We start from the raw sequence: 21702 nt of genomic DNA on the forward strand, positions 1-21702 counted from the left end.
AGTGGACTGGCATTGAGATGGTTAGCATCAAGACAGCACAAAGACAGTGAGCATGAAGACAGCTAACATGAGGAGGACTGGCGTGAAGACAGTGAGCATCAGAAGACTAGCATGAAGATAGCTAGCATCAAGACAGCTAACAATTAAACATCCAGCAGAAAGACAGCTAATAGGAAGACATCTAGTATGAAGACAGCAAAAAGAGAGTGAGTAGTATGTCAGCCAGCAGGAAGACAGCTAGCATGAACATAGCTAGCATGAAGACAGCTAACAATAAAACAGCTAGCACAGAAGACAGCTGGCATGAAGAGGACTGGCATACAAAAAGCTAGCATAACGACAGCTAACATTAAGACAGCTAGCATTAAGATAGATGCATGAATATAACTAGCATCAAGACAGCTAACAATAAAACAGCTAGCACAGAAGACAGCTAGCATGAAGAGGGCTACAAAAAGCTAGCATAACGACAGCTAACATTAAGACAGCTAGCAGAAAGAAAGCTAGCATGAAGACAGCTAACATAACAACAACTAGAATGAAGAGAATTAACATAAAAACAGCTAGCAGATGGACAGTTAACAAGACGACATCGAGCATAAAGAAAGCTAACATAGCAACAACTAGCATGAAGAGAATTAACATAAAGACAGCTAGCAGAAAGACGACAGTTAATAGGAAGACAGCTAGCATGAATACAGCACAAAGACAGTGCGCATAAAGAAAGCTAAGATGAGAACTTGACGACAGCTAGCATGAAGAAAGCTAGCATAAAAACAGCTAGCCTGAAGCAAGAAGCTTTACTTCATTGAGTTAACCAATTTGACTGATTATAAAAGTGGGCGGGGCATCTCTTATAACTACCAGAGATGGAAAGTATAGCTCTATAATTTGCAATTGTTTTTTTCTTCTTTTTACAAATAGGGACAAGCATGTTGGGATAAAGGCATTTTTGATTAGATTCGATATTTTAGCTTCAAGGTGATGTAATTTGGGTTCTTTAACATCAAGAGTTTAGCAACGTTTTCCAAAATAGAGAAAATCTCTCATTTGTCATGTTCACTTTGGCAAGAAAAGAATTCTTTTGCGTCAGAGAGAACAGCGTATTTATTTTGTGCGACTGACAAACAGACACGTTTGTCTTGACTCAGCCACCATGTCATCTCCCAGATTATTACCCAGCAATCTTTGAGCACACACACTTTCCAGCGAGTAATTCCCGCTCCATCTTGATGTTCATCCGTCACATCTCTCAGCTTTTACCAATATAACTCTGTGTTTAGGGCTTCAGAGTAAATTAATCTTCAACTTCTCATACCGTTGACTATGATGCTGACATCTGTCTTTATGTAGACTATAGCCAAACCAGCAAAAACATTGGAACCACGTGGTAGTTTAAGTCCTGCTTTTTATACTTAATTAGATTATGTATTTTGATGGATTCTATACTTACTCTCATCAAAACCCCTTTACTATGGGTTTTTAAGGAGCAGTATGAGTATATAAAAAGTAATCTGCTTTACTTTTAGTATTGACTATCTGTATATTGTAAATCTAACATTTTTATAGCAACTTAACAGCAGTGGGGCTGGCAGGAAACCTAACTCCATCAGAAGTGGCAACACATTGGAAAATAATACTGTTCATTTCTTCATCTCTTTTTATGCTGGTACTTCTTTTCCTTTGCTTCCCCTAGTGGCAGAATTGCGCATTGCAGCTATTTCTTTAAATAACCATAACTCTCCAAAAGAATGGGTTAGAAACTTGATTTTTTTTTATCCGTCAACAGCCTTATATATATATATATATATATATATATATATATATATATATATATATATTTTAATCTTCATTACAGGGCCGGATTTAACCATCTGGGGGGCCGGGTGTGGCCTGCGGGCCGTATGTTTGACACCCCTGATTTAAACAAATGGATGGCGGGAAGGGGTGGGGTTACTCTGCACCAACAATACCACCCATAAGTCTGAAGCAAATTTCTGATGAACTCCTGCCACTATATGCCCTAGAAAATTACTTTTTTTAAAAATTTTGGTCAAAAACACCAATAGTAATACTTTTACAACAGATTAAAAGATGATCAAAGTGGGTCTTCAGGTAAAGATTTTCTCACTGGAACTCTGGCAGTTGGTTTGATGACATAATTACTCAGAAGTTGATGGTTTTACAAAAAGGTTTTAAAAAGTAACCTGCTCCAGAAGTGTGGATTTAACCAAGAATCAGCCCCCTGATAGGATGTTCTCTGCAAAGGCATTAAATATTCATGTCAACGTTGGCTTTTTTAGAACAATTCTGACACATTTTTCCAATCTGGAATAAAGTTTTTGGAAGCGAGCGCTCACTGCCCTCCTCACGCCGCGTTTCTCCCCGCTCCGCAGTGAGATGAGCTGCCATGGTTAATTCTCAGACTGATCCCTCTCCTTCTGTCTCCACAGAGGAAGGAAACAAGAATGAGCGAGGATGAGAGGAGGAGGAGGAGGAGGAAGAGTTAGCTGTGACAAAGAGCGATGCCCACTTCTCCTCCTTCAATCTCTGCCATCCATTTGGCTCCACGTCGGTCTTGATCCGAACGCGGCGTCACGGTGAGCCCGCCCCCCCTCCAGATGATGATTCATTTACCTCCTTATCCCGTCAAGACGACTTGATGGGCACAGTAAAAAGAAATTAAATCTTAATTACATTTCCATCTTTGACAAATTTGTCTGTGCAGCGATGCCATATGCTCGCTTAGGGAAGAGTACGGAGAGTTTTGAGCGTTTTCTTTTCTTCACAAGAACCTTACATCCCTATAGATTTTTTTTTTGCTGCGTTATTACGTTATAGATTTTTTTCTCCTCCGAGACAAACTATAATAATGCATTTTAGAGTGGGACTGTTTTTCATCACTTGCAGGTCAGAAGGAGTGTGTGTCCTTGTGCGCAGAAAGGATGTGTGTTCAGCAGGTGTGTGTGTGTTTGTGTGTGTCACCTTTTTTAATAATGTGCTGTCAATCTGAGCTCTGAGAATGGCTATTTCACTAACCCTCCCCAAGTCTCATAACGCACATCCTCAGGGAGGTAGAATAAGTCATCAGTGGCTGGCGGCCGAGAGTCCTCGAGCCGCGGCCAAGACCGCCAGAAATCACAGCGAACGCAATAAGACGGCAGGGCGGGATAAAAGCTGAGTTTTTTTTTTTTTTTTTTTTAATCCCAGCGTTGTGGAACTTAAAAGTCTCGTGGCTAAAGTGTGTGAGCTATAATCAGGAGGATGAACACGATGAGAAAATAGTCCCTGCTAATATAAACACTTTTAGGATTTTATTCACGTGTTGGACTTTTCAGCTTAAAGAGGGTTGTCTTCACTTTAAAAGAAACTTTTTAAGGTTTTTTACATCATATTTAGAGACAACAAAATATTCAAAAAGTGATTTTATTTTTAGAATTCTGTAAAAAATATTTTTGACAACATTTTACAAACAGCACCCACTGTTTGGCATCAGTGATTTGGCAGAGTTTTTATGCCGGATGCCCTTCCTGACACAACCCTGTACTTGAGGGGCACAGGGACCCAGTTAGGCAGCAGCGTCAAGGGTCTTGCCTAAGGACCCAATCTGGGTGGGGATCAGTGGACAACCCTGGGAATCGAACCCAGGGCTCCTGATTTTGAGCTCTTTTCAGCTTTTTGTTTTTCCTACAGGTCTCAGCTCCAAAAAGTTTATGTCAGGTATATCTTAAATTTCCTTGTCAGCTTCTCACCTGACCTATAAACTCCATAAAGAATCTATGAAATGAGGAGCACCATACCCCCGAAGCACAGAAAAGCTGAATCCCGTTTTCAGTGCCCGCGCACTGAAAACCCAAGTTTTTAACTAAACTCCAAACAAAAAAAGTTTTGGGTGATATTGTATTGTTTTTGAGATGCACCTGTATATCACGGCGCGTGCATATAGGTGCTGCGTACTGTAAATAGCAGCTCTTTTACCACTCCTGTACTCCCAGCAGTTAAGCTGCTGCATGTGCTGAGCTCTGTCTGACACTGTGTCCTTGTTTAGTTTGCACCGCAGGAAGAGCAGATGTTACTTTCCTCCTGGGAAACAAAAAAGAGAACAGACAGCAAGAGTTTCTGGGAAAAAAAAGGAAGAAGTTGAGATTATTATAGGCCATACTCCAATTTTTTATACCGTTAAAAGACAAAAAAAGGTCTTTGTTTCTCTTCCCTTTCTGTTCAACTCTAAAATGTCACGCATCTACCTGACTTTTACAAAAGCAGACGTCAAAGGTTTAATTTATACACAAAACCATATATGACAAACTCAAATTAAATAATAAAAAACAATGACAATGAACCCAAAATTCCTGCTGCAGCTGCACAAAGTCACACCCCAGCAAGACTTTCACACCTTCTGCATCTTAGCTTTGACTTTTAAAGATGCTTCTAAATATACTGATGCAACATCAAGCAACTTTGTGTTGTAGGTGATGACAGCTGCTAACCAGCAGCTAATTTATAACGTTCCCACACGTATGACATTTCTACGAAAGATTTCTCTTTTCAGAGAAAGATTGAAAAATTAAACCTAGACAAATGTACAAAATGCTAATTCTACATTCTTTGATGCACGTTAAACAATGTGCTAAATTTGTGTCTTTGAACACGCGTTTAGCCAACAATGTTCACACTTTCTTCTATTTCTACTTTCTACTAGTGCATGTCCACCACCTACAGTTGGAAGAGGCTTGGAGCGAAATGTCAACGCGGTGCAAATCCTGCGATTAGAGATCAAAACAGAGCAGCTAATTTATAACGTTCTCTACATGTATGACATTTCTACGAAAGACTTTGCTTTTCGGAGCAAGATGGGAAAAAAATGCACAAAGTACACAAAAAGTGAATTCTACTTATACATTTGACGCACATTGAAGAATAAATAGCAATTTTTAAACGTGTATTTAGCCATTGTGTTCACACTCAAACGTTCTTGTTTTTACTAGCTCATGTCCTTCACCTGCAGCTGGAAGGGGTTCTGAGCTAAATGTCAAAGCGGTGCAAATCTTGCAATTTTGGCATGAAATGGAAAAGGTTCGAGTCATTGCTAGCTAACTAGCTAGCTCTGCGTAGTAGGTGATGACAGCTGTTAGCCAGCCGCTAATTTAAAACATTCCCCACACGTATGGAATTACACGTATGGAATTTCTACAAAAGATTTAGCTTTTTAGAGCAAGAGTAAAAAACTATACGAAGTACACAGAATGCTAATACTACGTACACACCGGGGATTTGACACACATTCAAGAATGCGCTAAATACACATTTTTTAATGTCCATTCAGTCAATGGTGTTCACACTCAAACTTTCTTCTATTTCTACTGGTTACTTGCGCATGTCCTTCACCTACAGTTGGAAGAGGCTTGGAGTAAAGTGTCAAAATGCCTCGAGTCATTGCTAGCTAACTAGCTAGCTTTGTGTAGTGGGTGATGACATCTGCAAACCTAATTTATGACATTGATCTCCACATGTATGACATTGAAAGAAAATGTTTTGCTTTTAGAACCTAAGGAAAAAAAATGTTCCTACATCACATTGTTAAGACACCTACAATTTATCTTGAACGCATGTTTAGCCTGTAGTTTTCACACTGGACGAGCAGGGAGGGGCTTCATTTTCTTTTTCTTTTGTTTACGAGCACGTCTGCCACCTACAGTTGGAAGAGGTCTGGTGCGAAATGTTGCACTTGGGCAAATCTTGGAATTTAGGGACAAAATGGAGAAGCTTTGACTCATTGCTAGAGTGATATCCAAAAAATGGCTTATATCCGGCTTTACTTTTTTTTTTTTTTGAAAATTAATTTTTTTGGGTTAAAGAAAAAAATTAAAGAAAAGTGTGTTAGCTTTAACGGCACCCTTGATAAAAACAACCGGTGGATTTTTGTGTTAAAGCGCATAAATATCTAACATATTGTCCCAATCTGAATGAGCCTTAAAGGAAATGCTGCAGCTGTTGGACAGCTGGAGGAAAATTCACAATCAGTTTAAAATGTGTGAAAACAACCAAAAATGTACCTTTATGAATGAATCATTGCTAACGAAATAATAATTAAAAAAAAAACGTGATAAAGTCCCTTTTGTTTTATTCAGTTAAAATTTATAATTGTGTCAAACTGATATTTATAACCCAATAAAACTTTGAGACAAGAGATTTGAAAAGGAGCCATTCAGTTCAGGTATAATTTATGTTGTTTAATCTTAAAATGAACTTCTCTTTCATCTTTTATTCTCTTTCGTTTACCTCCATCCTCTGAATGAACCACACCAGCTGACCTAAGCCCTCATTTAGAGTCGGATCAGAGTTTGACGTTTGATCTGCAGCAACTTACCAAACCAAGAACACTTAACGAGACAAACTCAGGTGTGGACTGAACAGTTCAGTGTGAAAACGTCCACAGATGAAGACAAACTGAAAAGAATAAAACTTCTGTGAGTGAAGAATGCCGGTTTGGCTGTTTTGTAAAGTGTGGCGCCCTGGAATGAAGACAGATGGAGCTTATCTGCAGCTGCTGCTGAAACCTTGGTGACAACATGGTCATGAATGAAGACGCCGTACAGTGCCCTGAACATAACATTAATTAAAAAAAAAAAAACTCTTGAATTAATCATTTATGGGCACAAATGAGGATTTTGTTGTTGCAAATTAATAGTAGAATACTTAATTACTCATTTGTGGCAACAAATTGCTAATTGGTGCTCACAAAATGCTAATTTGTAGGCACAAAATATTAAGTTGTGCCAATTATTCACACAAGATATTAAGAAAATGTTCATTTGTGGCCACAAAACACTAATTTGCGCGCACAAAATGCTAATAAAATGCTAGTTTATATGCACAAAATGTCAAGAAAAATTTTAATTTGAGGCCACAAAATTCTATGTTGTGTGCATCAAATCATAGTTTGTGAGCGCAAAATGCTAATAAAATGCTAATTTGTTCGCGTGCACACAGAACGCCAATATAATGCTAGCTTGTGCGCACAATGCCAAAAAAACTAGTTTGTGCGCACAGAATACTAAAAAAATGCTAATTTCTGTGCACACAATGCCAAAAATGCCAGTTTGTGTGCACAAAATCCCCAAAAAGGTAGTTTGTGCGTACAAAATGCTAATAAAAAGCTAGTTTGTGCGCACACTATACAAATGACATTCTAATTTGTGCCCACACAATGTCAAAAAAAGCTATTTGATGCGCACAGAAGGCTAATAAAATGCTAGTTTGTGCACACAAAAGGCCAATAAAGGGCAGTTAGTGTACACAAAATGCTAATAAAATGCTAATTCGTGTGCACAAATTGCCAAAAATAAATAAATAAAGCTGATTGCTAGCTTATACAATTCTAATAAAATGTTAATTTGTGGCAGGAAAACGCTAACATGTGCACTCAAGATTACACTGTGGCCAAAGATGCCAATTTGTGTGGAAAAAAATCCTTTAACTAGAAATATAATCAGCATTTTATCACACCTGATTTTGCTTCTGTTTGTCAGCTTCTTAAATTATTACACTCAGTTCAGTGTGACTAGAATAAAAGGCTTCACTTTTATTTTGAAATTCTCAAATCAATTTACGGTCGTCTTTGAGTTGGAACTTGTTGTGCAGGAGGGAGTGCATGAGTGTGTTTGCACGCGTGCACTCACAGATATTAGCGGTGCCTTTGGGGATGGGTAGGTAGGAGCCGGCGCTCCACGCTCGCCCTTGGTAGTTTATCTTGCAGCGGCCGCAGTCGGGCCCGGTGGTGTTGTGCTCGCACTCGCAGCTCAGCTTCTCTTTGTCATACACACAGCTGTTGGCGTGAAGATTGCACTTGCACCTGTCGAGGAAACAGAAACTGGGATGAAAGAGGAAAACACATCAACACCACTGATTCTTCTTTTCTTTTTTCTTTTTTTATTTTCCCGCCGCGGGACGAAAAACAGACAAGTTATTTCATTTGGTTGGACAAAAGCGTCTGAAAGGCGGGCTGTCCTTGAGAGCATCTCCACTAGTTCAAAGGAGGCACTCGGTTGCACAAACAAATCTAAACATCTTTGCTTCCTCCGTCCCGTCCTCGCCTCTCTACTCCTGGGAACGTAGTTCAGATGTAATTGTCCCCCGGGAAAACGCGCGATCGCTCGGTCACAGTCAACCGACGAGGGACTACGGAAGGAGAAGAAAGGATCGAGTCACGTGTGGCGAAAGCCGAAGAAAACAAGTTAAGCCAAATTGCGAACAAGTTCTTGGAGAATGAAGACTTCAAAAAGGCTTGTAGCTGTGCGAGACGATGAATAGCTCAGAGTTAGCCAGAGGTGGTGGAGGTGGAGGTGGAGGTGGAGGGGGGACGCAGCACCTTCTCCGTGACAAATTAAAATGAGATGAGATCTCTGAGGCACGCGTTCGGTTTGGAAAAGAGGGACTCCCTTAAGGTGCTCTAAATCCTCACGGCAGAGCCCCCATTTAACAATAAACTCAGCAAATTCATTTTCTGCCGCGGCTAGACAAGTTTGAGGGGCCTCGATCAGTTAAATTAATTTATGAGCCTCGCGCTGCGTGAAGCGCTCCGAGAAATATAGAGAATCTCCAAACCGCAGCAGAGAATCAACAAGGACGAGGGCTGGAAAAATCCTCCACACAAACAAAAACGGGACAAGTTACCAAACATCTACAATCAGTTGAAGTGAATTCTAGAATTCAGAAGAGGACAATAGTTTTTAAAGCTTTTATTTTGGTAAATATTTTCTTTTAGTAGTTGCATTTTTGAGCTAACCATATCGACACCATCAGCTGTTCAATTACACCCAAATAATGATGGAAATAAAAAAAAATTAAATGACATTTTGGGCTGTTTGGAACACTTGGGACGAGCCCTCAACATTAATCTTCCTAGTTTTTAGGAAATAAATGGGCAACAAGAAAAAAGGCAAACATCCTTAATTTTCCTCCTTGGTTTAACTTCACTGTCGGTTAACCTTACTAAACGTAATATTATGGGATATCTGCTTGATTTCCTTCATCTTACATCCTCTCTGGACTCCTGTTTCCATTTTATTTGATCAGAACCTTCAAATCTGGTCTATAAAGAAACGCACACAAATCTAATGACTACAGTTTAGCCTCAAACACAGAGGGACTTTATATAAATATACTCCTCGTGTGTTCAAAACTATATAAACCCCCACCTGTAACACTAAAACCTGTCCAGCATAAGAGGCCATCAACTATTACCTGTTTGGACATGACACTTAAAACAAACAAATAAATAGACAAATAAATAAAAATCAGACAATATCGGTAGATATTTAAGCGGGAGCCAAACTCTTTTTTGGCTGTTGACCTCTAAAATAAATTTTTGACATTTTAAAATAAACTTGTATAATTCTAAAAATATTGGTCTAAAACTGTCTGTGTGCTGCCCCCTACAGGTTGAAATGAGATATTACAGTTGAATTTAGTGACTAATCAAACCATTTAAGCTCCAGTAATGATAATGGTTCTGTTCCAAAGTCCCACCCCTCTGAAAATTCGGCTGTGGGTGGAGTCAGCCTCCAACCTCCCTGTTTGGTTACACTTTTGGTTACATTTACTTTGTGTAAACACTCTCAAAGTTCAAATTTTCGTGGAGAAATAAGTCCAGTAGAGTCATAGTGCTAGCGATCAAAGATTATGTAAATCTAGGAAGCTAAACGTACAATGTTCTAGAGACAAGGCACAGAGGAGATTAATTGACAATGGTCTTCAGCCAGTCAGGACAGACAACAGAATCCACCTTAAACAAAAAAAATGCCACAAGAGATGAATCCCATTCTATCAAGAGACCAGTGAACTTGAAGACTGGTTCATTTTAATGATATGGGTACAGAAATGGAATTATCTGAAATGAAAACAACCTATGGCCCTGTGACAGACAGATGACCTGACCGGGGTGTAAAACTGCAGTCAGCAAACAGTAGCTGGGATAGGCTCCAGCAACCCCCAAATTACCAGGGTACTTACACCATAACAGCAAAACGCTAGTGATGCAAGCATCCCACTAAAATAAATGTAAGTGATTGCTTGTTATAAAATTACAAAATTTTTCTTTTCTTGTTTCAATTCGATTCCTTTGACTTTCAGGCAGGGGCGGAGCTAGAACATGAAATAATTTAATGTTATTTTTAGGGTTGTGAACATTCACGTGTTAAAGCACACGATTAAACAAAAAGAATGATTAATCACAACACAAAAGTGTGACTAATCTGGTTAATTTTTGAATCGATTGACAGCACTAATTAAAAAAAATGTAAATGTAGTTTGGTGTGTGAACTCATATTGTGATTATTCACAGATAATTGGTGGTCAGAAAATGCTGTAACTAAAAAAAAAAATGTATCGCGATTAATTTTTTTTCCAGGTTTGCGATTAATTAGTTATTTTTTTAATCTATTCAAGACCCTAACTATTTTAAATTAATTGTTATTTTGTGATGTTTTTTGTTGATTTTTATTCATCTGTCAATAATGACACTAATATTGGCTCAAAAGTTGGGAGTCAAATTTTTTATGCCGGAGGGCCCGGTGCCCCCCTGTAGCTCCACCCCTGCACTAACAAGCACAAAGTGAACACAACAGTGATTTGCTTTCTCTGAAAGAAAAAATGTAACTAGAATCCATAGAAATGAATATCTAGGTTTAACCTGACTAAACTACTTCATAACAGCAGAGAGTAATCCATTACTGTCGTGCACTCTAAGAGTAATGCCTTCCTCTGACTGTAAAACACTTATCAGATCTGCTTGGGTGCAGAAATGGGAGTAATTGGGGGGAAATGTTGCAAAGGTTTGTGCAGAGACAGTCGCTGCAGGATCAGACTCAGTTCCCACACGGCTTACTCAGCGAGCTTTCAATCTGCTTTGTTCTAGATGCCAGACTTGTAGTGTGTTACGCACGTGCATGTGTGCATGTGTGTGTCGGACCTCGCACGGACCCTTTGTGGTTTAACCTTCAGCTTCTTTCAACATCGGAAACATTTTAATCAGCATCCAGAAATGATAGCGCCGTCGGCATAATGATGGAGACCGCCAGCTATAGGCCCGCGGGGTCTTTCAGCCACCAGCCATGTTGTGCTTCCAATCAGTGTCAGCTGATGCCAGGGGGACGCCCCCCCCCCTCTCTCTCCTCCTCCTGTTTCTAATGCAGGATCATCCAGGAAACGGCGTTTAGCACCGTTTTAATGGCCAAATTTCCTCTTGGGCTTTCGGCATCGTCGTTCCCTCTGCGCCGCTTGTTTTTTTTTTTTTTGCCTCTGAAAGCTGTGTGGTTTGTTTTCCCTCGACTCTCTGTGTTTGCATCCTGTCATCTACCTATTAGCCGTTTTATTTAAAACTCCGTTCCGCCGTCTCCCGCCAATGAATATTCATGGCGGCGAAGCCGCTTTGTGTTTGGGTGGTGTTCTCCAAGTGATATTGCTCAAGGCACTGCTGAGTGTGCCAGCCGCCGAGCTAAAGGTCCTGATATGCATTCACAACAACCCCCCCATCCAAATAAAAGAAAAAAAAGAGCTTAAATTGCAAGACTGGCAGAAAGATAATAGGAAAGTTTGGATTTATTTTGTGAGAGAAGCAAACAGCTTCTCATATCTGAGAGGATTTAAAATTCTTCTGGAATTGTGTGTGTGTGTGTTTAGGGGTGGGGGGGGCACAGATGATATTGTTGGGTGCAAATTTATTATTTGTTTTCGTGCGGGTGGAGCGGGGCGGCCCGCTGAGACTCCAACTTCCCTGCAGCAGTTTGTCTATGACCTCTCCAGTAATGGGATTCTGATTGACACCACGGGCGCACGCCAACGTTCTCGTCGCTGATTCGAGAGGCGGAGGAAAAACACACACACACACAAAGACGAACACACACTTCCTTTGTGCATCCGCCTCTATGCCGACAGCGCAGACAGAAAACCTTCAAACTTATGGATTCTCGACATTTCCACAAATCTTCAACATGACTGAGCAAAAATCCGACCTCCGGAGGCGTCGAAGAAATGATTGTAATCAGATATTGTCTCATTTAGAAAACCGTTTTCTTTCACTTAGCAATCGTTTAAAACAATGAAAAACTTTCACTGTAATCTGAAGAGTTTGAAGCTAATTGAAACATGCAATGATGACTTTTTTTAAATCAAGCTTTTTCAATCTTATTTTTGCTCCATTAGGTGAACATAGTTCTGCCAGGGTTAAAAAGTGACGAGTCACTCTGAGTCATGCTGCGTAACGATGGCAACCTCCTGGATTTTTTGGTGAAGCCTTGTTCCTAAGAGAAATGTTCGAGTTTGGGAGTCTCGTGGAGTCAGATCCATTCAGCTGTAATAAGAAGAAAATTTGTTCCAGACTTGTTTTGGAGCCAAAACCATCAAGCACTAATTAATAGAAATGATCCTCAATCTGAGCCGTTAACATCTCCTGATGAGGAAATGTGCTGATCCAGACAAACTCTGCAGACTGAACTCAACACGCTCCTTAAGGGGGTTAACTAAGTGAAGCAATTAGATTTCAATATAACAACCTGCTGTTTTCATACGCAAGCCATCTGGGTCAAACGCACAGTTCTGGCCCAATATTTTTGATAAAAAGTAAAAAAAAAAAAAATACACAAGTGTGAGAAGAAAAGGCAGAGGATTAGGAAGTAGAAATATGAGAACTGGACCGACTGTGTGTGACCATACATCCATCTATTTACGAAACCACTATGTCCCTTTCAGGCTCACTGGGTTGCCGGAGTCTAACCCGGATACTTCTGGGCAAAGGCAGGATACACCCTGAACAGGTTACCAGTCTGTTGCAGAGCCACAAATACGCAATCACACCTAGGGGCAATTTAGACTAACCAATTACCAGACAGTGGGAGGACGCCGGAGTACCTGGAGAAAACCCACACATGCTCAGGAGAACATGCAAACTCCACACAGAAAGATCCCAGTTGATGTCCCCCAACCAGGACCTGATCCAGGGCCCTTCTTGCTGTAAGGCAAGAGAGCTAACCTCTAAGCACTAAAGAGTGTCTGTGACATCACAGTCAAATCAGTCACCATTGTTTTTGCAATATGGAGACCACCATGCTGGAAATAGACACCGCAGTAAAGTCTAAGTCACATGCACCCACACAGGGCAATGACCCAAACAGGTGTTGCCCATGGCCCCAGGTCCATGGAGGGTTGTGGACAGAAGTGGGTGTGTCTTAAAGTTCCCTTGAGGCTCGTCTCAATGGACATTATAAAAACCGAATGTAGGATTGTCTTGCGTGTACATGGTAAATGGCGTATACTTGTATGGTGTTTTTCTACCTTTCTCAAAGGCCAAAAGCTGTTTAAAGTTGCAGACCCATTCACACACACATTCACACACTAGTGATGGCTCATCTGCAGAACACTGGCACCAACCTTCCACCAGAGGCAATCTGGGGTTTGGCGTCTCGCCCATGGACACTTAGACACATGAGAGGGCAGCAAGCAGTAATCAAACTAGCAAGCTTTCGATCGGGTACCACGGGCACCACGGTCACCCTATCGTGAGTGTATCGTTAAGTATTTGTAAAGATATTGTATGTTAAACATGCTTATGATGCATGGGTGATGCTGTCATACGGTCCCCTTATACTACCATCTGTTGTGCGTGTGGAAAATGTATTGTAACAAATTTGTAAAAGTACAAATAAAAGTTGCATGCACCTTTGATATAGAGGCAATGATTTAGTACAAAAAAAATCACCTGTGTCTCACCTACTATGAGATATTCATGTGTCCCGCAGCATACCCATAGATAAAAGTATGCATGAACACTTTTGCTCTACGGGTTACCGAGTAGTGCAGGATCTTGCTATTTCATGTGAGAACCCATTCAGGTTTGGCCACTTTTCATATGCAGACAGCCCATATCCAACTTTAAGGGCAGTTTAAGGCTTTAGCCATGATTGGTCTAAGTAGGTCTGACTTGAGGTTTCTATGGCACCCCTCTTGCCAATCAGGACTGAGCTTGTTGGAAGTTCACACTCCTACCACTTGGAAATTTGTCAAATCATTTGAACATTTGACGTAAGACCAAATACTTTTGTTGAGGCATCTGATTGGTCAGTTTATGATTTGAATAGCTTGCACTACAGAAAGAATGGATAATCAAGAACTATGCGGAGCAAGTATGCTGACAAATAGAGTGACTGAGTAATAGCTGTTTATTTCTCAGTAGAAGTCTATCGGATTTTGTCTTCTTGGAGCCAGCAGGCACTTCCTGTTTGAAATACAAGGGGGGAGGGGTTACTCAGTCCCGTTCCCATATACAGTCAGTGGATAAATGTAAAATAAATAATCAAATGCAAACAAATTTAACCTCTTGATTCTGTCAAGCATTTACATTCATCTGTAGAGGTAGGCCCGTCTGCTGTGCAGCTTGCAGCTGCCGTCTGCAGTGGTTTATAATGCGTCAGCCAGGCCCCGTTACATGTTACCTGCTAATTGCCTCCTCCACTTTCCTTTCACCTGCCCTGGGAAGAGGAAGGAGTGAGATTTCAGAACCAGCCCTCCAGGGATGAACCTCAGCCCCAACCTTCTCCTAATTAAATCCAGCCGCCCCATCCCCTCGCTCTCGTCTGACTTGGAAGTCGGCAGTCGGAGAACAGCAGAGGGTGTGAGAAAATATCATGGCAAGCTTCCTCTATCACTCCTCCCTCAAGGTTCCCTTTTTTGGTCCAATTAGTTAGCATGAGAGTGGGACAGAAACTACAGACCTGTTCAGAAAATACAATGAGTGTCAGGAATCCTTGAATTTAGACTAGAATAGAGGTTTTGGTGCTTTTAGTGTTGGTTGTGGGATCAACTGTAAATATTTATCAGCATCAACTCGAGGGTGGGCGTATTCCTCTGCCCAGTTGGCTTCTTGGGTTGAATGAAAGTGGTATAACCCTTGAACACTGGAGCTTTAGCTCTAGTGTCAACAATCTTTGACTTAGCGTAACTTCTTCACCATTTAGACAATGTATGCATTCCAACGTATTCTGAAGCGGAGAAGAGTAGCCTTGCTTAAATATGAAACACTTGACAGTAAAGTGCTTATACAATCAATGCAACTTAGCTGATTCTGTCACGGGCAAAAAGTGGTGTTACAGGGTTAAAAGCCAATGTTTAAGGTTAAAATAGACAGTAAACTGACGTTTTTGGACTTCTTCTCAAACTTTCACAAGTTGCACAAAAACAGCCTTACATGAGGAAGGATTAACAGAGTCTGCAGTCCTTGCTGCCACCTCATTAATCCAGAAAAAAAGAAGGAAACACGCCAGTACATTTTGTAATCCTCATCACCCCCACCTTGAGTTGAGTTCTCCAGTTCCAAGCAGAGAGGTAAATGCGCTGCCTGCCTCCATCAATCAGCCCCAGCCATCTGTCTATTGAACCCCTCAGCATTACTAATGTATGCAGTTGGACATGCTATCCAAGCAGGAGTCAATCAAGAGGTCTTTACTGCCAGTGACATGCCAAGGCAGTTCAATAGAATTGACAGGCTGGGATTCACTGATACTGCCCTCAGCGAAAGACTGCTGGCTGCCGACTCGGTGACAGGAGGGAGTGCTGAGGTGGAGAAGCAGCCCTCGACTCTGGACGAGTGTCACGAAGGCTTAAGGTGGAGATCAGCTGCAAAACTCTACTTGAAGGACTGGATTCAACATCTAAACCGATGATTCCTGTTCGGCATAAAAAAGGAACCAAACATTTGAAGCATCTTAAATAAAACGGAGGTCACCGATGTCCTAATGGAAGTTCAGAGGAGACCAAAACCTTGGAAACGATTTCTCTCCTAGTCAAGAAGAGACCAAGAAGATGCAATGAAGAATCAGATCTAGAAATAGAAGGATTTGTAGACACATACCGACAGACTACTGACCTTTTAATCACCAACTGTTCTGAAGAAATCCAGTCAATTAGCCAGAATTTTCTTTCATCTTGCAAGTTACCAATTTTTTGCACTATAGGGTAGGGTTGGGCGATCCTGAGCATTTGGGTATTGATCTGATACCGGTCAATATTGCCGATATCAATTGCAATATCGATACCAACATGTTTCATAAATGCAGTGGATGTGACATGAAATTCAAAATCTCAATTGTTTTTCATAGCTGTGAATGTTTTTTTTTTTTTTTACATTTCTCTTTTTCAATTATTTGATAAACACAAAAACAGAATTAGGAAAATATTTTCAATTAAATAGAAAATAGTTAATTACAATAAAAAATTCTTATAATTAAATAAAAAGTGAATACAAATCAGTCTACAAATCAAAAGAAAAAAGTAACCATGATATAAAAATAAATCTAAATCTTTAATATTAAAACAGGTGGTAGAAACATAAATAATTTGTAACTTCTTACCATTACTATATCACTACTATAAGGCGATACAGTCACTACGCCAACTCCCAACCTCGTTAGTAACAAGCAAAAAAAAAACAAGTCCAACACTACTACAGATTAATCACAGTAGTGCATTTAAATTAGTTCAATTAAATTGTATTTATATATCCCAATTACACAAGACAGTTGTCTCAACGGGCTTTGTAAGTGCACAAAAACATAAAATCATTCATCAAATATAAACAATAGCTGATTAAACTTGTGGTAGGAAGGAGGGTCTAAGCCGGGAAGGCTGGCTATTGGATTAACACCAAATCTTGTTTGGAATTTAGAAACGAAAACGGTGGGCATTTTGACAGAGTGTCATGTACACCTCAAAGTCAATTTGACATCAGTAAACCAGAATTAATCCAGATAGAATGCGCCCCAGATTATAAAGCATGCTGTTTTTTATTACGAAAAATTAATAAGTAAAATAAGGCTTTTAAGTGTATCTATAGTGCAGGAAATACTGTAGGGTGCAATATATGAAAGATAATTTTTCAATTTTCTTTTCCAAAGATACAGAGTTTGAGAATCCTTGTGAATTTCGCCTAGTGACTTTAACTAAGTCTGTAACAAAATATTGTTAAATTGTGAAAATAAGGTTTTTTTTTTTTCAAAAAAATACTGTAGGTCTAACAGTGGGTAGATTCATATATTCATTTTTATGTAGTAATTGTCTAGTTTCTTTCTTTTTTTTAGCAAGATTATTGGACAGCTTAAAAAAATAGAGTATATGGAGCAGGTCTAATGTGACACAGGCCTCACCACATCATCACAAACTACTGGACATTCTGTTATTATATATATTTATATATATATTTAAAGCAAAGCTTGATCACAAGATGTTTATTCGTTTGATTTCAGCTCATCTGGCTTGGAGCAAAAGTGTAAGGGTGCCATAAGGTGGTAATAATACTTCTGAGCGAATTCTAGGTGGTGTTGCTAAAGCGATGCAATCACACCAAGTCAAACGAAAACTTGACATGTGAAAACAAATTACACTTCAATCAAGTATTAATTTTAAACTCGCCTTTAAACATTGATAGCAGTCGTGAAAGGTGTTTTTACCAAATACTTGACGTACTTCAGGACAAAAAAACCCCCCACACACAATCGTTTTAAGTGTAATTGTGTATTATTCACTGGAAATGATAAATGCTGCAGGGATTTAAGCTTGAATGAATAAAAAACAGAATGTGTTGTACACACTGCATATTTTAGATATTTTTGCAACAGTCAAAAAAAATGGTATTGTGTTGCATCATTAATGCTGCACAGCCTGCTAGAGTGACTGAGATGCAAAAAACATACTGAATCAACACATGGTATAACACCATATAATATTTGTTTGTGTTTAGATATAGACCTGAGAATGTTTTGAAATACTTTGCCTTCTTTTTGGGTGATTTTTGGAGATTAAAAACATAAAAAAATAGGAAATTAAAAGGACATCTAATCTTTTGGCCAATAACGTTTTGACCAGAACTTTGCCCAGTTCTAATTTATGTCATTGTCGCCTCAACACCATCTAGGATCTATAGTACTAGAGTTGGTGACCTTTAAAAATCAAGAAGTTTTAAAAATCCACAAAAATAAATTACTTTTTTTAAATCAAATTTATTTTGAAAATATAGCTCCCTCTCAGTTAGTGATATCTCTGGATTCTGGAGCACAAAAATCTATAACTTTAAATGCCTCTCGCTCCTTAAGTTCTAGGTTATTTTCACACCAATGCTATCATAGTCTGCGTTATAATGTGAATGGAACAAAGAGATGCCATGATGACACTGTCAGTACATCTCTGTCTGTTTGAACATGTTAGAGCTGCTTTGGCTCGTAAAAGGGAAAAACGGCCATATGGTGTTTTCTTCGCCGACGACTGTCTTTTCACACGTCATCCATGCAGATATGACTGGCGCAGTTGGAAGCCTGACTGATGACTGGATGGTCGGCTCTTTATAGCATGTCAGATTACATGCCAATGTGTCAAGCTTAACACTAAAATGGACTGTCATTCTTGCAGTTTTATCTAATAAGTCGTAGTATCCAAGGTTTCTCATATGGCAGCAGTGCACTTTTTTAAATGTTTTGCTGTACATCCCAAATATATATATATATATATATATATATATATATATATATATATATATATATATATACACGTGTGAAGCTCTTAAATATAAATATATTGCATGCAAACAAATTCAAACATAGTGGAGAAAAGATATAAAATGACAAGTAGAGGGAAGGAAAAAAAAGATCTAATCTGAAGCAATTGAAACCATTGACTTCAATATTTTGAGGGAGTAATTACCTGAAACAGACAGCTGTGGTGATTAGCAACTAAAAGCAGGTGTGATAGTGATGAATGAGCAGAGAAGCAAAATAACCTTATAAACAACATAACCAAGGAATCTAAAAAAAAAACTAACAAAATTAGAGCCACAATGATAAAAAAAAAAAAAAAAAAATCCTCACAGTAGTCTATAGAAATACTTGTTGCTAGGATCACAATCAATTGCTGATTGTTGCCTGTTATGGGATATAACTAGCATGTAGGAAAAACCAAGTCAATAAAGTTTATATATATATATATATACGCTTTACATGTATACATTACATATGTTTTCATTTATGTATACAATATACTATATGTTATATACACTTACTGACTACTAAAATATTTGTTTCATCTTTTACAAATTAAACAACTAGAAATTTGAAAAGTCCAAAAACCTGTATCTTTTGGCGAATGACCGAGGAAGAATAAGCAACTACTATTTTAAATGCTTATACTTTTTAAGTATATTCAAGGCAATACATTTCCTGGATGTAATAATGAACTAGCCCAACGTTTTAGCCAGGATTTTAAGGATTTTAAGTTTTCACGCCAAGTCAAGCTAGCTGGTCCTTCCCTAGCAAAAAGTAGTCCATTTAGGTGTACGGAGAAGTATACTTAGTCAGTGCTAATAGTGAGGCGTTATACTTTAAGTTTCGTTTTAATATGCTGTAAACTATATTTGTTCTTATTTAGGCTCAATTGAAATCCTTCCCTTCTCCCTACCCCTCCATTTGAAGGGGCTTGTGAAGTGCAAGTGGTGTCCAAATTATATTTTTTAAGCGGAGAGATACAGATTCCTCCCTTGCAGGAGGGTCCACGTCTTGCTTTGCTGCAAAGGAGAAGCTAATTTCTGCTCGTGGGTGCGCTCTTAACCACAGAGGTTAACATTTATGTGTAAGTAATGACTTTTTGTTGCAGTATGACCTTTTTAAAGTTATTCAACCGCTGTTGTAATGTATATCAGAGCACTGGAAGCTCCGCCCGCGCTAATGCTAGCTGACCGGCAACTATTGGTGACGTAATCGAGTGAAATTGATATCCAAAATCTGAGACACTATTTTTCCATAACTCTCCACTTGGAGAGCTAAATGTAGGGGTAGTGAGAAGTGAAGAATTTGCATTAGGCCTAAGTTTGACAAACTGTTAGTATTAAGTTACTTTAAAAGGCCGAAGTTGTGTCGCTACACTGGCAGGGCTTTAAGCTGTCCAACTCAACGGAATGGCAAAAATGGGCAATTGGTTGAGACAAAGTAAAATGAGAGTTGTGCCAATTTTATCAAAGGAGTATGTACACCACAATCACCTCAAAACCAGCAAATATGATGCAACATTTCAAGAGTTCCTCAGTATATTTTTTTCCATTTTCCACCACATACTTAAATTTTGACTCAGGTTTCGTAACTTCAATGGATTTTGAATTTGAGCCTGAGTGAGAACCATCTTTCAGATAAATCTTAAGAAGGCCGGTAAATTCTCCACATATCGTTATATCCCGTTGGGGGTACAATATATATATATCTCAGTGATTTATTGTCTGTGTGTTCACCAACTTCAATGCTGTTGCTGTTATTTTTGTATTATATATTAGCGTTGGACACTGGATTTGCTGAAACTGATAAAAAGTCATCAGATGTGGATGTTCTTTTCTAAAGATAGAGGTGTAAAAAAAAAGAAGAAGAGATAATTAAATTCAGTGCAAATAAACACAAATTTTTGCAGAGTTGCTGGCAGATGGTTAAAGGATAACAAAAAACTTGAGTAGTTTAATGAGCATCAGCCTTCACAAGGTAGAACATATAACAAAAAAGAGAAACTCTCAGCCTTAAGATACCCAAAACCAGATAAATGTCCATTAAAAACAGCCAAAAATCATATTTACATGCTTCTAACACATGAGAATGTAGAACATAGTGTAAAACCATGTTGAAGCGTGTTCAGAAAGGGGAGCTCAATGTTTCTTAGGGCGCTATTCCCCCTCTACCTTCAAGCCTCGACTGAAACATCAATGCAGTTGGAGCTGCAAGTGAATGAGAGGTCAATGAGGGGATAAGTCATGAAACCCTGACAGCAGGGCCCATTACGGAGGTGGCGGCGGCCGCGGAAGACGGCGAGGAGGCACCTCGAAAAGGGGCCTCTCCATTAATGAAATGGGTCACCGCATGAATGTTGAATGTTCTCCGTTGACAGCGAGTAGGAGAAAAATGTCTCCACTATGGCAGATTTCTGTGCCTGGAACCAGTTTTAGAGGAAATTTGTAACTTGAGCCAAAAGATAAAAATAAAAAAGGTTTCACGGAAAAACACGAAGAAACAGTTAATGCACCCTTTGACAACTCAACAGTTATGCATTGTTAAACCCCCACTTTGAAGATTTTATTGTTGTATAAAAGAATCAGATCAAAATGTAAATTATCAAACATTTCAGAGGTTATTGAACACGTAAGTTCTAGTTTTAGATACAATGTTCTGTCGTTTATCGCAGGAGTTACGTTTTAAAAATGTAGACATCTTTATTTTTAACAATAACTATACAATATGAAGCCCAATGAGGCAGATTTTCTTTGTGATATTGAGCTATATAAATAAAATTGAATTGAATACTGTAAACCCTCATTTAGTCGTATAGTGAGGGATCGCGGTATAGCCAGAGATCACTGTATAATAAGAGTGTATGAAAAAAAAATAAAATAAATCGATGCAATCAAATATCACGATACTTCATTTGGTGTCAACTGTATCAATACAAAATACCACCAGGTGATATTTAATTAATTATTCATAAGCAAACATGTAGTTCAGCATCTGATCATCAAATCTAATGTACTTTACCATTTTATTTATGTGAAAGATGTATTAATGTTCATATAATGTTTTTTTTTAAGGTATAATCTAAGAGAATAGTGAAATATTGTCTCTGGTACAGTGTTGGGGT

The 21702-nt window shown here is 39.0% G+C and overlaps 1 protein-coding gene across 4 annotated transcripts in view; it reads right to left on the reverse strand.

Moving 5' to 3' along the window:
• ntng1a (netrin g1a) overlaps nucleotides 1-21702 on the reverse strand; it is a 156233-nt gene that overhangs the window by 38810 nt on the left and 95721 nt on the right. For all 4 annotated transcript variants that reach the window (XM_036217410.1, XM_024280667.2, XM_036217412.1 and 1 more), the window contains exon 4: nucleotides 7683-7855. In XM_036217410.1, coding sequence (XP_036073303.1) covers nucleotides 7683-7855 — 173 coding nt within the window. The remainder of the gene's footprint in view (nucleotides 1-7682; nucleotides 7856-21702) is intronic.

The sequence above is a fragment of the Oryzias melastigma genome, linkage group LG20 (genome assembly GCF_002922805.2).
Source record: "Oryzias melastigma strain HK-1 linkage group LG20, ASM292280v2, whole genome shotgun sequence".
Lineage (NCBI taxonomy): Eukaryota > Metazoa > Chordata > Actinopteri > Beloniformes > Adrianichthyidae > Oryzias > Oryzias melastigma.